Below are 16,566 nucleotides of genomic sequence, written 5' to 3'. Positions count from 1 at the left end.
GGATGCCCCCTGCCCCCTCCAGCTCGCTGCCTCCTGGGGCCTAAGCTCGGCTCTGCCCACTCTCCCATTAAAAGTCTGACATATTGATTTCACTACCAACTGTAATTGTGTTGACTTTCTCTCCCCAGGAAGCCAGTTGGAGCAAGAGCTTCAAGAGCCTGGCTTCTCAGGCCTCCCACATCCTGCCTGCAGACCCACCAAACCTCAGTCCCACCGCAGGTAGCACTCCGAGAAGGATGAGGCACCGATGGACACCGTGGCAGACTGCAAGACCTAGCGGTCCATCTCACATATAGACAGCACCGGCTGTTGGGACTCTGTGTACCTTCCTGCCTCAAGTTTTGATTGTTATTGAACTGTAATCTTGGGCAAGTGAGGTTTCCCTGCCAGAAGTGGGAAGCACGCTTTTGGGTATTAAGTGGCTGACAAAGATGGCTCACTGCTCATCACTCCTGGGCTGGGGACTTGGTGGGCACCTTCCCATTCGCCCTCCACAGCAGCTAAAGGGAATCTTTAAAACTACGAACCATTAAATGCAAAGGGGATACTGGAAAGGTAGAGGGACATTCATGGAGTAAAATCTGGAGTTTAGTTGAGCGTAATGTACCTATGCAGTGGTTTTCACCCTTTTTACACTTGGGGACCAATGAAAATAGAAATATTTCAGGGACCGCTAAGGCAGAAATCACCCTGAGCATAAGCAAATTCAACTATGATTACTGGGCTTATAATCTTCACACAACATCAGGGGGGGTTAACTCTTTCGTGGACCGGCATGAAATTTCTGGAAGATTGAAAAATACTTGTTAGACAAATGCCCCATGGTTATGGACAGCCTTGGCAATGGGGACGACCAAGGGGAGGGCATGCAGGAACTATCTTCATAGCTTTCCTGTAAATCTAAAATTATTCCAAAATAAAAGTTTCTATTAAAAAACACACACAAAAAAAAACTGCAAAGTAGCTTGTAACCCCTCCACAGCTCAACAGCCGTCAATGGATCCCCAGTACCCTCAACATAAACCCAAACTTTGCTCCCGGGCCCTCAAGGCCCTACCGGATCTGGCTGGCCCTTCCTGCTTCCCTCAACGCCCTGTCTCAGTCAATTCCTTCTCCCTCCTCTTGGATTGCTGAGGGGCCGGGAGATGCCCCAGAGACAAGGACTAAAGGAGAGGGAGCTAGCAGGGACCACAGTGTAATGGGGTCTGACAGGTACAGTCTGCCAGAGGCTTCAAAAGCCAGGCCTGGACAAAAGGGCCTACAAAGGCCTGCAAAGCCCGACTGAGTAACTCCTCCCCACGTTTCAGAAGCTCTGAGGTTAAAGGGGGAAGTATTCTCAAGGTTAACCAAGGGCACATGGTCAGGTCAGAATTTGAAGCCACACTTATGACTCCCAAACCCAAACTCCACCCTCCTACTTCATTCTGCAGGGCTTCTCTGAACACTGCTGCTATGGGCTATGGGTCCACTGAGCTGACATCAGCACTGAGGGCAAACTGAGGCATGGAGAGAGCCATGGGCCTACTATTTGCTGGCCCTGGGAGGAGTCAGGATGGACTCCACTCTAGGGGGTCTCTGGCAACGGCCCCCGTGCCAAGGAGGAAGCTGCCTGCTGCCCAGAGAGGAAATAGCAGCACCTCCCTGTGGGTGACCAAGACGCTCGCTTCCTGGAGGGGTCAGGGTTGGAGAGGACGGCCAGCAGGCCAGGGAACAACAGGAGGCCTGGGCCTGAGCTGGAGAGGAAAAGCAACGTCTTAGGGAAACCAAGGCACCGAGAGGGACAGAGGCTTTCTCAGGACACACAGCGCAATAATTCCCCATCTTGCCCTAGGCTGCCTGAATCAGGAAGGGTGAACTGGCAAATGGCAAGGACACAGCAGTTCAGGCAGACCCTTCCAGTTTTTGAGAGTCCTACCTCGGTTTCCCTGACCCCCTTCCCTGGAGCTGGGCACCATCTGGAAGAGCTGTGTGAACCAGCTGACCAGGCTGCTCTGAACATGAAATGTCCACCCACCCATAACTAACCCTCCAGGCCCTGCCAACAGGCTGGACACAGTCTGGAGGGGCAGCCTCCATGCTGAGGTCAGAGGGCCTGGCCATATTGGGATGAGGGCGCGGTGGCGTACACACTCTTGTGTCTCCATACCGACAGAAGCTAAAGCTCCTAATGTGCCAGATTTCATGGCTTTTAACACAATGGGGTGCCCCACCCTTTCTGAGCCTCAGTCTCCTCATCTGTAAAGTGGGGACCTGAGCGTGGGGGAGCCCCCAGGAGGAGCCACTATGCCACTTCCCAAAGTCAAGCATCTGAGGCTGGATCAGCAGGGCTGCCCGATACAGGGAGCTAGGCTGCGGCCTGCTTGGCTCAGGGCCTGCCTGGGAACTATGGTCACAGCCGCTGACTCAAGCAGCCATTGTTTTGTTAGCTGGACGTGGCCCCCCAGGCACCCAGCTCCCCCTTCTCAAAGCTGTTTCTCATTCCAGCCCAGCCTGGCCCCATTTCCAGCCCGCCCCCCTGGGTCCCAGAGGAGCGCAGTATGGGATGGGCAGGCAGCGACTTCCCTGGCCCCAGTGAAAAGTCACTCCCTCCCACCAGCTCCAATGGGGGGCGGGGTGGTAGAGCACTGTGGCTCTGGCCCCTCCCTACCCGGAACAGTTTCTGTCCCAGCTTCTTCCCTGAAGGGGATGCAGGCCAGGAGAAGCTGAGAGCTGCAGCTGTCTCTCCCCTCCTGGGGCTGAGGGGCCCTGGAGACTGAAACTCACACCCTCCTCCCCTGGGGCGCTGGCCTTGGTCCCAGAGTCACTGTAAAACTGCCTGTGGGCACAGCTCAGAGGATAGGGCGGGCTTGGGGCCCCCAGCAAACATTTCTGGGTTGGGTCTTCTGTGTTGAAGACATCGAGGGCACACGTGGGTCCCTCTCTCTAGCTGCCTAGATCCCAGTTCAAGACCAACCCTAAGTTGGGAAGTGACAGCTTCATAATAACAATATAATAGTATCAACAACATGACAATAGTAATCAGCTACCATTTACTTTGTGCAGAGATCTCTGCCTGTACAACCTCATTTAACCCTCACCACACCTTAGACAGTTGATGTTACTTTATAGCTAAGGTAACTGGGGCACAGACAGCAGAAGTGACTAGCCCAAAGTCACACAGCCGTTGGGTCCAGATGGGACCCTCAGTCCTAGGCAGGCAGGTTCTAGAGCCCTTGCCCTTCACCGCAGCCTCTCATCTGCTACTCTGTCCTGCGTGGCCAACAGCTCCTGGGAGTGTGACCACGCGGAGCTGAAGCGCCCTGGGTTGCAATCTGGGGAAGGAAACTGAGGTGCATCAAGGTGCTGGCCACCTCCTGGGGGCTCAGTCACCTCAAACACAGATAGTGGGTGCATCTTGAGAGGAGCATGGGGGGAGGCGGTGGACGCTGACACCGGTTAGCTCCTTTCCAGGGCCCGGCCTCCACTCCAAGGCCTCTGCCCACTGCCCCCCCATTATTTACCGATCAGAGCAGAAAGTGCTACATGATTAACACCCCACTGGGGCCTCGCTGAGCCTTATAATGGAGCTTAGAGCTTCCTCCCTCCTCCAGCACGTGATTTATGGCGTTTCAGGGTGAAGGATGCTGGACTGGGTGGGGCGAGCCCCGCTGGCCCGAGACAGGAAGACCCAGGTGGCAGTGAGTATCGGCAGCAGAATGGGAGGTGTAAGGCATGTCCTGGTGGCCTGTAGGGTTTGCCCTGGGCCAAACATGGGCTTTGAAAGGAAGAAAACAGCCTCACTCTGGGGGTAGTAGTTAGGATCCAAATCCACATGGCTGGCTGGTGCCAGGAGACTTTCTGGGCCTGTCCCTATGTGGGGACCTGCTGGTTTCCATGGCAATCACCACACCATTCTCAGAGCTGGAGAGGCCCTAGGGAGTCACCTGGTCCAGCCGCTGTGAGGGCTCTGAGAGAGAGAGCTTCCTGCTTCTACCAGCACCTGGCAGGACTAATTAGGGGCCAGCACCCACGGGTCCCTTCTAGAAACACATTAACTGTCTCACCCTTCCCCCAAAGCCTTGCTGGCTTTCCTGCAGCCCACAGGACAGTGTCCAAATCCTTGGCCTACACCACAGACCCCACAGACTCTCAGCTTCATCTCTGCCTGCTAATTAAGCCACGTTCTACCACATCTCTGGGCCTCCATCCCTGCTGTGTCCTCTGCTTGGAATGCCTTCTCCCACCCCATCTTCCAAAGGCCTGCTCCAACGTCACCTTCTTCCAAGAAGCCTTCCCTGACTTCCTCAGATGAGGCTAGTCAGCATGCAAATCTGGCTACGGTATGTCTTCTGTCATGATCTCCTCCCTGACCATCTGGGCGGTCCCTGGAAGGCAGGGACAGAGTCTGCTTCATCCCTTTTGGGGGGCTGCCATGTAACAAAGCTGAGCCAGCCCCTCATACTGCCACACTTCAGAGTGCCCTCCACCCGGAGGACAGTCAGGGCAGGAGAGGTGGCCCAGGACATGTTGGGCCCGGTGGGCGAAGGTGGAGACAGCTGCAGTCCTGGGGAAGAGCAGCCCCACACCTGGGGGACCTGACCCCAGCTTGGGACCGTGCTGGGTACTGGGCTGGGCAGTTCCACAGGCCCCACTGGACAGACAGCTCTCATCACTCCCCACAGCAGCTCCAGCAGGGGCAGAACTTCCCTGGGTTTCAGTTTCTCCACCTTTTAAATGGACCCATTCACCCCTTCTCACTGTGACCACAAGGCCCCTTTGGCGCACACCCCCTGGGCAGTGTTTCCAGAGGAACCAGGGAGTCAAGGTGATGTACACAGGCTCTGCAGCCGGACACCGGCTCTGCCTCTACTCACTGTGTGACCCCAGGCAAGTCACTTGGTCTTCCTGGGCCCCTGTGTCTTCTTTTTGTAGATTGGGGATAACACTCACTTCATTCAGCTTCGGGGTGGGGGTTGTATTAAAAGATACTCTATGTAATGTACTTAACAAAGTGCCCAACACAGAGTAAGTTCCCAGGAAACAATAATAGAAATAATAATGATGCTGATGGGAGTAGTTCTGGTGGCACAGTGAGGACTTCCTTGCCACCCCATGGCCCAACTCAGATCAGGAAACTGAGGCCCAGAAAGAGGAAGGAGCTCATTCCCAGGGGCTCAAACCCTCATGCTCTTTCCGTATAAACCATGTCTTTCTCCCTGCAGCAACCAGGGCTCGGGACAGGCCTATTTCCTTAATCTCCAGGAAAACCAGCAGCTGTGGGCAGGCACAAATGAACTCTTATAGAAGGTGCTTCTGCAGGGGCTGACACCAACTCACAGGTGGCCTCCACCAAATGCCAGGCTGCCCTGTTCTTCCCTATGCTGAGCCCTCCTTACAGATGGGGAAATGGAGGCCCAGAGAAGGTTAGTGATGCCCGAGGCTACAGCAAGTTAGGTGCTGAGCCAGGATTTGAATCCCGGGAGTTGGCACCAGGGTCCAGCACTCACACTCTACTCTGGGCCCGCTTGGGTGTGGCAGGTTCTAATTGTGGGCATGGCCAGGGCCATGGTAGATCCTCCATCCACCTTCCTAGCAAATGACAGGCAATGAGGTGCTGCCCTTGGGGGGAGAAAGAATCCTGCCCAGCCCCAGTACACTCGGTGACGCTGGGTTCAATGTTGAAGGCATGTGTCAAGTCATCATTCAAATTAACCATATCCCTCATTTGCAAACTCAAAAAGCCAGGACCTCACTCCTTCCAGAGTCCAGATAATCCCATTTTTAGAGATGAATACAACCAGGTGCTCCCTTGCCTCTCCCACTTCCATAGGAGGCCCCGTCAGTCACAGACCCAGAGTTATGGCCCAGCTTCTGCAGATGCCCCAGCTGGCTGCACCCCACACTGAATCTCAGTCACTGCAGCGTCAGTCCCAGCTCCATCGCGGCCTGCCTGGAAGTGCTATCACAGAAGGGGGTTTTATATATACAAAAGGCTCCACCCAAACCTCCATGGGAGTGGGGGTAAGTGCCGAACCTGAGCAGAGAGCTCCCAGTTAACACCAGCATCACCCAGCATGGACTCTGCAGTCAGACAGCCAGTTTGCAGGTCCCCACTCCTGCTAATCAGCTGTGTGACACTGGGCCTCGGTTTCCCCACATGTAAGCTGGGGATAACAGCACTTCCTGCCTCAAGAGGGCAGTGGGACGGGGGCTGTTGGTAATAGTATTTGTGAAGGGCCAGCACAGTGTCCCCGCTCAGAACTCAGAGCTCCAAGAGAGCCCCTACCCTCTGCACACCCCTCAGGCCCAGCAGAAGCTCAATGTCTGCCCCACTCTTCCCATCTCAGCTCTGTCCTCCTGTCTCTGAGCCCAGGGGGCCTGCAAGGCACTAGACACATCCTCACCTCACCCCTCTGTCTCGCCTACCTCTGTCCACTTTCAGGGCCTGATTTGATCCCCTAATGCATCCTCCCTCCTCTGAGCACTCCCTGCCTCACTGGCTGTTCCATTCACTGAACATACTTTTCTCTGATGTGTCTTTTCCCCTCCTGATACTAATACCTCTACCTAACATTTCCTGGGCAGTGCATGTGAGATTTTAATCCGCCCACATCCTTCCTCAGAGGAAGACACTGGCCAGTTTCATAATGAGGAAGCAGGAGACCCAGAAGGTAAATAATTTACCCCAGGTCACACAGCATACAGGCCAGAGAACAGAACTCAATGTCAGCTTTTTACCTTCACCTACCTGGGAATACGGAGAGATGACATTCCCAGGCAGGGACGTTAACAGTGTCCTGGCCCAAGCCCTGTCTCTCTAGTTTAGGAGGTCATCCTAGCCAACCCCATGGGAACCCTTTCTCCTAAGTCCTGCCAAGTGTCTCTGCTTGTTCCCTCGGCCACAGGAGCTCACTGCCAGCCCCATCCAGTCCCAACTGCAAAGCCCATCTTGGAAGCTCTGTCTCCCTCCACCTCCACCCAGTGTTTCAACCCCTAAATTGGTTCAGAAACCGCCTTCTTGACAACGAGCACCCACCCACCACATGCCAGTTTAAAACTGCCTGAGTATTTTTCCCCACCTTTACTATAAAAAGACACCTTGAAAATGCAGCATTGACGTTTCCCTATCAGTTTTCTTTTTGACTTAAAAACACAAATATTATGGTCATTCAAAGGTGAAGTCGGGGAAGATCAGGAAAGGAAGGAAGACTCAGCCTGCCCTGGCCTTGCTGGGTGTCGCCGCAGCTCAGTGTCCCCCCGGATAGCTGTGGTAACTTCCCAACTACCTTCCACTTCAGACATGAGGTGAATAGAGGAATCTGTGCAACAGCCAACCAAGGCCAATTTCCTCACTCACTTCCTCTATCAAAAGTCCCACAGCCCCAAACAATCAAGGGCACAACCCAGGTTCCCCACCTCTGACCTCACACCTCAGCGGCTCCTCCCTTCTCTGCCAGGTTCCCAGGTGGAAGGCAGTGGCAGACACTGAGACTTCACTGTCCTAAGATGGAGAGCAGAGGACAAAGCCTGCCAGGTGAGGAGTGGGGATGTCTGAGCACCCCAGCAGAGGCTATGTGGGAGGCTGGGTTTCCAGAGGCCTGGTCAAGCCACCTCCCTTGCCTGGAGGTCAGATGTTCCTGGAGAACAGATGGAAGAACAAGGTGCTGTTGCCTAGCTCAGTGGCACCAACTTCGATCTGACGCCAGGCCAGACTGGGCAGCTTCCTTCCCCTCCATCTTGTCTGTCTCCGCCTCTGGGACTGCATCCTGGCAGCCATATCTGTCCTGAGCCCACTGCTACCCTCCATGCTCCCTGATGGCCTATCACAGCCCCAAGAACAAGGCCTGGCCCACCGCTGCTGCTGCTGCTGCGCCCAGAGCCCACTGCAGTAAATGCTCAAGGAATATTTGCGAAAGAATGAGTTATTCTCCTGAGAGATGGCCCTGGCCTCCTAACTACTAAACCTTCCTCTCATCTTTCCTTCTCACCAGCAACCTAGGAACTTTCTAAAATAATAATATTAAAAATAATCATAGTAACTACAAGCACGTGTTTTGATCACTCTACTAAAAGCTTCACATGAATTATCTCATTGAATCCCCACCACAGTCCTGTGAGGTAGGTACTTTTATTATTGTTCCCATTCCACAGAGGAAGAAATAGAGATGAGTCATTCAGATCATATCACTGCTCTGGCTAAAGCCCTTCATGGCTCCCTATGTCCTCAGGATACAGTCCCAATTTCGTAATCTAGCCAACCTGCACTCCACAGGCTCTACCTGCCACCCCACTCCACCAGCCACACTAACCACCTTTCAAGTTGCTCTAGCCAGCCTTGCCTTGTCCTACCTCCAGGCATTTGCACAGGCTGTTCCTTCTTCCTGGATGCTTTCCTCTTCTCCTGCCAGCTTCATGTGCCTAACTCCTGCTCATCCATCCACCTCTGCTTTGATATCACTCCCCTGGGGAGCCTTGATGCCCCTCTCCTGGCTCCCTCATCACTTGGGGCTCTAATAGCCTGGCTACGTGCCAATCCTCTGCTCACTGGCATGGTCCACGAGAGCAGACACTGAATCACCACTGGCCCCTAGTACACAACACGGGGCTAGGCACACAGTAGGGGTTTAGCAAATGTTTATTGAGGCTTCTATCTGGTGCTAGAGGTGGGAGATGGAGGAGTATTCATTGCTGCAAAAGAAGCCAAAATAGGCCACTCTTTGCTGTTCAGGACCAAGCCTATGCTAATATTGTCCCCTGGGGGAATAAAAACAACAAGAATGGCAGAGCCAGGTGCTTATTATCTGCCAGGTAATAGCAAAGTGCTTTATATTAATTAGTTCATTTAGTCCTTAAAACAAGTCTTAGAGATTGTTTTTATTATTCCCACTTTACAGATGAGGAAACTGAGGCTCAGAAAGGTTAGGTCCCTTGTCAAGGTCACACAGCTGGGAAGTTACAGAGTACAGTTTGAATTCAGGGTGCAAAGTCCAAGTTCTTAACCTGTAACTGGGATGATGGCAACAGCCTGGAGCAAGAATTATGACCACCCTCCCCACTTCCACCACGGGGCCTTGAACACATCTGAGAGATCTTGCCCAGCGGCAATGGGCACTGGCCTGTGCCCCCATAGCTCAATATGGGAAAGGGGAGAGTAGTGGGGAGGACACAGGGAGAGTGGCTGAGGAGAGCTGAGAATCTCTTCCACCTTGGGGTCAGGAGGGGGCCCTTGGCCGCTCTGTCCCTGGGGCTGTGTCTCTGGAGAGGCCCTGCCTGCCTAAAAAGAAGGAAGCCCCAGCCTCCTTCAGCGGAGTGAGTCACTGCACTGTGGGAACCAGGATGGTTCCTGCCCGAGGGGGAGAGAGACTCACACTGAGGGCCTAGCTGGACCCAAAGGGCCTTGAAATCACCCTCCATAGAGTGGGGCTGACTCCCCACTCACTCCTCTAGCCCTAAGGCCTCCAGAAACAAAACTCAGCTCCTCAAACACAGCCCATTGCGGTATGTAGCTCTGGGGAGAGGAGTAGTGGATATCACAACCACAGTGCTGGGCGGCCGACCCGAGCTGCTCCCTGGGACAGTCTGCCCTGCTCACCCACCATGACCTTTACTGTCAGGGCAGCCAGCCAGCCGGGTGGTGGGCAGTCGTGGGAGCCTGACTACAGGAGAAGGAATTTGCATTTTCTCTAAGTCCCAGTGTTGGGCACACTCACAGAATAATTAAGCTCATGAGATTCTTGCTACAGCCTGAGGACCACAAAAGGGCAGGGGCAGGGCCACTGGGGGACCTGGCACCAAAGAGGACTCTGTAATCACCAAAAGTCTGAGTTTGGCATTTGCAGAGGAAGAAACTGAGGCTTCCTAGTCAGCCTGGGGTTCAGACAGAGTCCCCAGACTCAGACCCAGATGCAGAGTGTGGAAAGGTGCAGGGTTCCACCTCCCAGGCCCTCCTAGAAGAGTGACCCCTTTCCAGTGCACTTCCTTCAGAAGAACTGCACAAAGTTCCCTCCTGCACCCTTGAGTCATGTCCTCACAACTTCAAACTCACAGTGATCTCCCAACCTGGCCCCCTTGCCACTCCCCAACCCAGCCCTGGACACTGGGTCCCCTTCCCACCCAGGTGGTGTGCCCCAACACCGAGCCCCTCCTCATTCCCTCCTGAGCCTTCCTCAGTCCTGCCTCCTGCATACTCTCCTGGCCCTGGCAACTTAGGGCTGTTGGTCAAACATGCACTCCCTGTGTGCTCAGCTCACCGCCTATGACCATTCCTACTCCTCCCCAGTCAGGTGCACACCTGAACTATTGTATATAAAGAGAGCACCTTTAGTTCTTGTCAGCAACCTGGACCCCTCCCACACACCTAGGTATTCGCACCTGTAATCCAGCACTCAATTGACCTCACACTTGGGCCATATCGACGCCTCCACCTCAGATGACACCTGTATCCTCATGAGTACACCTAAGTCCCCGAAAAGGCACCTGTGGCCTAAAGTACACACCTGTGTCTCCACACACGCGCTTCAGGGTCCCGGTACACTCAGTGCACAACCCGCCGAGTTACCGGCCCGCTCTCCCTTGGCGCCCTGAGCTGGGTCCCTCGCACCCCCGCTGCTTGGGCGTACCTGGATGTTGCGCTTGCGCTCGCAGGCTGGCCCGGTGCCTTGCACCACGCTGTCGAGCACAGCCACTACGTCGGGTGCGGGCTCCACGAAGCAGGCCGTGCGGGCGGCGCGGATGGCAGCTTGCACGTCGGCGAAGCGGAACGCGCAGAGCGCGGCCGGAGCCGCGCGGGCCGCGGGGGCCCCCAGGGGCCGCTCGAAGACCGCAAAGAGCAGCTCACGCGCGGGGAAGACCGATACCAGGCGGCTGTAGAGGTCGCCGCGGCCCGTGCCGCCCGAGCACTGCAAGCCCAGCTGGATGTAGGACTCGGTGAGCTTCTTGGCGTCGCCGCCAGCGCCGCGAGGCAGGCAGATGCGCGCCAGTAGGCTCCGCGCCTGGCTCTCCTTGTCGCCCGCGCGCGCCTCGCTGTTGAGTGCCAGGTACGCGTAGGACTGGGCACCCGACGGCGGGTCCGGTGGGTGCAGAAAGGCGCGCACGAAGCCTAGCTTGTGCTGTTCCTTGGCCCCCTGCTTTATCTTGAGGATGTTGTCGTCGGAAGGGTTGAGATCGAAGGTAAAGAGCTTGGCCAGGTCGCCGCGCGCATCCAGGGAGCGGATGGCGATCTCGGGTGTGTTCTCGAAGCGGTGGTCTTCCAGGCTGCGGTTGCGCGGGAAGAAGGCGCTGCCGTAGCCGGTGTACGTGGCACCTACAAGCAGGCGGCTACCTCCCGCGCCGGCGGCGGGCGGCAGCACCAGCCCGACGGTGGACGCGTTCGGGTGGTTGGCCGCCACGTTCAGCATGCTGGGGAACACGGTTACGGGCTCGGCGGGCGGCGCGGCGGGCGGGAAGTGCACGGCCACCGTCGAGATGTTGCCCCGGCGCCGCAACTGGCAGAAGCCCTGGTAGATGGAACCACACACGACCACCAGGCCTTGGCCGGGGTCCAGTTGCAGGATCTTGTTGTAGTTGTCGGTGAGACGCCGCGGGTGCTCGCAAGAGGCCTGCGGCAGCTGCGGGGCGTGACACAGCGGGCTGTCGGCCACCGGGCCCACGGCCGCCTCAGCCTCCAGGCTCAGGTTGGCGCCCGACAGCTGGTAGAGGCGGTTGACGGCCGCCAGGTACACCGTCCCCGCCGCGCCGTCCAGGGCGAAGTTGTTGGTGGGCGTGGGCGAGGGGAAGCGCCGCTGGATCTCCAGGGCGCCGGCCTGCGCCGCCCCAAGCAGCAGCAGCAGCAGCAGCAGCGGGCACGGCAGCGGGGCCCGGAATGGCGGGCGCGGCGGCAGGGGGCTGGCCGCGGCTGCCCAGGCGCTAAGGGGTGCACCGCCCGCGGCGCGACGAGCCATCCGGGCGTGCGCGGGCTGCGCGGCACGGCGAGTGCATGGGGCGCGGCGCGGCCAGGAGCCGGGAGCCCGGAGGAGGCAGGAGGCGGGGGGCGGGCCCGGGCCGCGAGGCGCTTCCTGCCCGCGCCAGCCGCCCCCGGCCCCGGCGCCCCGGCCCGGCTCAGCCTCACCGCGCAAGCCGGGGGCGGGGCGGGGGCGGCTCCGTTGCGGACACGCCTTCGTGCCGTGCCCCGCCCCTGAGTCCCCTCCCGCCCCCCGCCCACCTTTCATAGCGTCCCGGCCCACTCCACGGGCTGCCCGCTGGCCCAGCCCCACCCCGCCCGCTCGCCGCCCGCTTGTCGCGGGCTGGCTCGGCTGTCGGAGGGTCCGGCAGCCCGGCGCCCTCCAGGACCCTTCCGCTTAGCGTCCGCGGCCCCGGCTCCCTTTCCCGGCGCCGCCTCCGTCTCTGTCGCTTGTTCTTTCCTTCCTTCCTCCTAGCCGCTCGGCCGGTCTCGCTTGGACTAGTTTCTTGCCTTTCTCCACTCCCGTCTGTCTCTCTGTCTCCCTGTATTCCTGTCTGTCTCTGTCTAACCGCCCTCCTTGAGGGTTGCTCTCTTCCTTCTCTGTTTTCCTATCCTTGACAAAATCTCCCTCTCTCCGTGGCTCCCTCCTCTTCCTTCCCCCTGAAATTCTCAGTCTCTCTCCCATCCCTTGGACCCCCCCGCTTCTCCATCTCTGTCACCTTCTCTTCCTCTCTGCCTTCCACAGCCCTCCCTCTCCCCAGCCGTCTCCCCTTTTTCATCCCCTTTCACGGGGCACTGTCCAGGCCTTCGGCCCCCAGGCCTGAGCACCTCCAGGGCCAGCTGGACAGGGAGCACCACCCCTCAGTCCCTACGATCTGTCCCCTCAAACCCCAGCCCCATAAAAGGGGTTTTATTAATGGTGAGACAGAGGGGCAGACGCATAAATCAGGAAAATGGAGAGAGGAACTACTTCAGGCTGTGGGGCAGTCTGGTCTGCATGAGCCACACCCAGTGAGGCCTCGGTCCTGAGGGCGAGTGGCCCCCAGAGGCCTTGTGTGGAGACCCAGCCCTGTGGGCTGCTACTCTCTTGCCCACCACAGTTCACCAGGAGGCACTTCCACTTTGTGGGGGACTCAAAGGGCCTAAACTCCTCTCAGATTTAGTGGCAGATCAGCCGCATGAGCTGTCACTGGGCCACTTCTTTCACCTGAAAGGAGCAGGTAGGCATTGGGATGGGAGACAGGTAGCCATGATTCCAAGGCCACAGAGCCCATATGAAGAGCCGTCATGGCACCTGGCCATGGTGGGTACTCCAACAGGTCCTGTGCCAAGATCTGGGTCAAGAGCTTTACATGCATTAATTTACATCCTCCTCATCACAGCTGCCCCCTGAGGCTGGTACTGGTGTCCTACCTTACAGAGCAGCTCCTGAGGCTCCAGAGGTGAAGGGACTGTCTGGAAAGCACAGCTCATAAGGAGCAGAACTGCAATGTCTGAAAGCCAAACTCTGTTGGCTTTGAAACCACCCCAACCCACACTCAGCCCCCGCCAGCTCTGGCCTGTCACAACAGGAGGGGGACGCTCTGATCAGACCCCTGGCTGCCACATGGTACCCTGTGGCCTTTGCTCTAAGGGTGGCCTGATCTCATCTCACTGTTCCCACCTAGCCAGGAAGAAAAAACAGGGGCTTTCTCTGTGCCCCACAGGGTAGGCAGGAAAAGCCAGGCCTACAGCAGCCCCCAACTTCCCTAGCCCAACACCCTCCTCTTCCTGCCTTCCTGCCTTCCTGCTGTCAGTGTTTGCCCATCACGCCTGTCTTTTCCAGCCCCCTCCCTTCCTCTTCTCCCTTCCTCTTCCTCCTCCCTCATCCCCAGGTCCTTCCACTGCTTTGATAGCCAGGAGTTTTCAGCTGCTGGAAATCAGAGGCTCTGCTTCTGGCGTCTGTCCTGCTGGGCTCAAGACCACTCAGGGGACAGTCCAGTAGGACCCATGTCCCCATCTCCAGGGCTCCTGGTATGCCACCTGTGAAAGCAGTGGAAGCGGACTGAGGCCCCCCGCAGGGGTGCAGGAGGCTGCCTGCCTCAGTGTACCTCACCCAACACCTCCTTCGAGCCCCCCTCCCCCCCCATCAGTCCATCTGCCTGTCTCCGTTCAGTTTTATCTTTCTCTAGCCTTCCCCACCCCATCTCTGTTTCTGTCTTCTTGCTCCTCCTGGTTTTTCTCTTTGTCTCTCTCTTTCAGTCTCTTCCCAACCCCTCTCTTTCCACTCTGTCTCTTTGTGTGCATCTCTTTATCTCTCCCTGTGTCTCTGTCTCCCTCCCTATTCCCCACTCTTCTCTCTCTCTTTCGCCCCTCCTAGCTTCCTTCCTATCTCTAAGCTCTTCTTGCTGCATCCTGCAGCTCCCCCCACTGAGCCCTGAGAATAATGCTCTTCGTCCTCAAGGCTCAGCCTGGTGCACAGTGGAAAATGGTTCTGGGCACTTTCAACACAAAACTACCTGCCAAATTGAGCACTAAGACTGGAGCCACCCCAGGCTGGGAGAGTGCAGGGCCAGTTCAGACTGTAAATGGCTTGGCCAGGGTCCAAGTGTCATGGGATAAACTGGAAGTAGAAGTGCTATGTGGCCTAGGGCAAGGAACTTACCCTCTCTGGGCTGCAGTTTCTTTATCTGTAAAATAAGAACACTCATTATAGCACACTGGCCCCTGGGAGATTGCGAGACATAACAAAAAGCACAGTGCAGCCACATTGCAGGGACTGGGCAAATGCCAGTTTCTCTACCCTTGCATTGAGTAGTGGTGGACCAGGGCCCTACTTTCTGTCATGAGTCCCACAGCAGTGAGTAAAGTGCAGCACTGCCCTGCACAATCTCATGTCATCCTTACAGCCAGCTGACAAAACTGGGATCACTAAACCCATTTCAGAGATGGAAAAACTGAGGAGCATTAGCAAAACTCAGATCTATCTCCAGATTCATCTCCAGATCTCCTGTCTGTCCATTAGCTGGGAGCTTCTTCAGGCCATGATGGGTCATGGTGGCAGTCACCCTATACTCCTGGCTGAGCAGATGAGGTGCTGATAACTCTTGGCAGGAGGGAGGGAGGGGGGGGAGGGAGGGAAGGAGGGAGAAGGAACCCACATCTTCCCTGGCCAAGATGCTATGGCATGTCTTCCCAGAGGGTTTGAAGAGGGAACCAAGGAGAGATGGAGGGCACCCCAGAGGTGCGGTTCGGTGGTATGAACTAACTGAATCACCCACTTGATTAACCAACTCTGAATTAACTACTATCTAACCTCGAATCACATTGTAATTCAGGCCATTTTCAATTTTTGTTCAAACCTTCTTATTATACAAGGAGAAGAGCTAATGTGTCTTTAATGCCTCTTTAACATTTGTCATTGTCCTTTTTTTTAACAGAGACAGAGAGAGAGTCAGAGAGAGGGATAGATAGGGATAGACAGGAATGAAGAGAGATGAGAAACATCAATCATCAGTTTTTCGTTGGGACACCTTAGTTGTTTATTGATTGCTTTTTCATATGTGCCTTGACCGTGGGCCTTCAGCAGACTGAGTGACCCCTTGCTCAAGCCAGCGACCTTGGGTCCAAGCTGGTGAGCTTTGCTCAAACCATAGATGAACCCATACTCAAGCTGGTGACCTCGGGGTCTCGAACCTGGGTCCTCCGCATCCCAGTCCGACACTCTATCCATTGTGCCACCGCCTGGTCAAGCTGTCATTGTCCTTTTTTTTTTTTTTTTTTGTATTTTTCTGAAGTTGGAAACAGGGAGGCAGTCAGACAGACTCCCACATGTGCCCAACCGGGATCCACCCGGCATGCCCACCAGGGGGCAATGCTCTGCCCATCTGGGGCATTGCTCTGTTGCAACCAGAGCCATTCTAGCACCTGAGGCAGAGGCCACAGAGCCATCCTCAGCGCCAGGGCCAACTTTGCTCCAATGGAACCTCGGCTGCGGGATTGTCCATTTTTAATAGAAAAACAGTCTCAAGCTCATCGCTGTTGATGGCAGCACTCTAGAATTTACTCACATATCCTGTTTTCGTTATAATATTTGCAGTTATTTTCTGGTTTTGGCAAGTGATAACTGGTTGTCTAGGTACAATGATGATGTAAAGTTTGCTTAATAAATGCATTTATTGAAGTTTTTAAAATGTAAGTTAATTTAAAGACATATAAAGTAGCTCATAATCCTGGTGGCACAAAACGCCCGGAAGCAGGGGGACATCGACCCAGTGTAGTGCCTTTGTAGATGAGAACACGGCCGCTCAGATGGGACAGGTTCTTGCCTGGGCTCTGAGGGGTCAGTGGTCAGGCTGGCCCAAAGAAGACAGGCTGGGCCTCTCCCCCGCCTGGGCGGGGGCTCCCATCCTGCCCTGTCCATCCTCAGCTCTCTGCCTGCTCAGAGCAGAGCGGTGAGAAGGAGGAAATGTTTTTCTTCTACAATTGGAAAAAATAACAGTGGGTCCAGGTTTGTGCTGGGAGGAGGGGGCTCCTGCCCTTGGGCCTGGCCTCAGAGAATGCTTTTCCTGCAGGAAATGTCCCTACACGCTGACTGCTCTGAACACTGCCTTGGTGACAAGAAGGTGCTGGAAACGGAATCCTCTGGGACAGCTTAGCACCCTCAGCCT

General features: G+C 56.0%; 1 protein-coding gene across 1 annotated transcript in view; it reads right to left on the bottom strand.

Moving 5' to 3' along the window:
- PLXND1 (plexin D1) overlaps positions 1-12,079 on the bottom strand; it is a 51,595-nt gene extending 39,516 nt beyond the window's left edge. The window contains exon 1 of the mRNA XM_066350483.1: positions 10,599-12,079. Within this exon, the coding sequence (XP_066206580.1) occupies positions 10,599-11,918 (1,320 nt within the window). The 5' untranslated portion in view covers positions 11,919-12,079. The remainder of the gene's footprint in view (positions 1-10,598) is intronic.
- Between the last annotated feature and the right edge of the window lie 4,487 nt (positions 12,080-16,566).

Source organism: Saccopteryx leptura, chromosome 10 (assembly GCF_036850995.1).
Source record: "Saccopteryx leptura isolate mSacLep1 chromosome 10, mSacLep1_pri_phased_curated, whole genome shotgun sequence".
NCBI classification, from domain to species: domain Eukaryota; kingdom Metazoa; phylum Chordata; class Mammalia; order Chiroptera; family Emballonuridae; genus Saccopteryx; species Saccopteryx leptura.
This window is presented reverse-complemented; position numbering and strand designations above follow the sequence as displayed.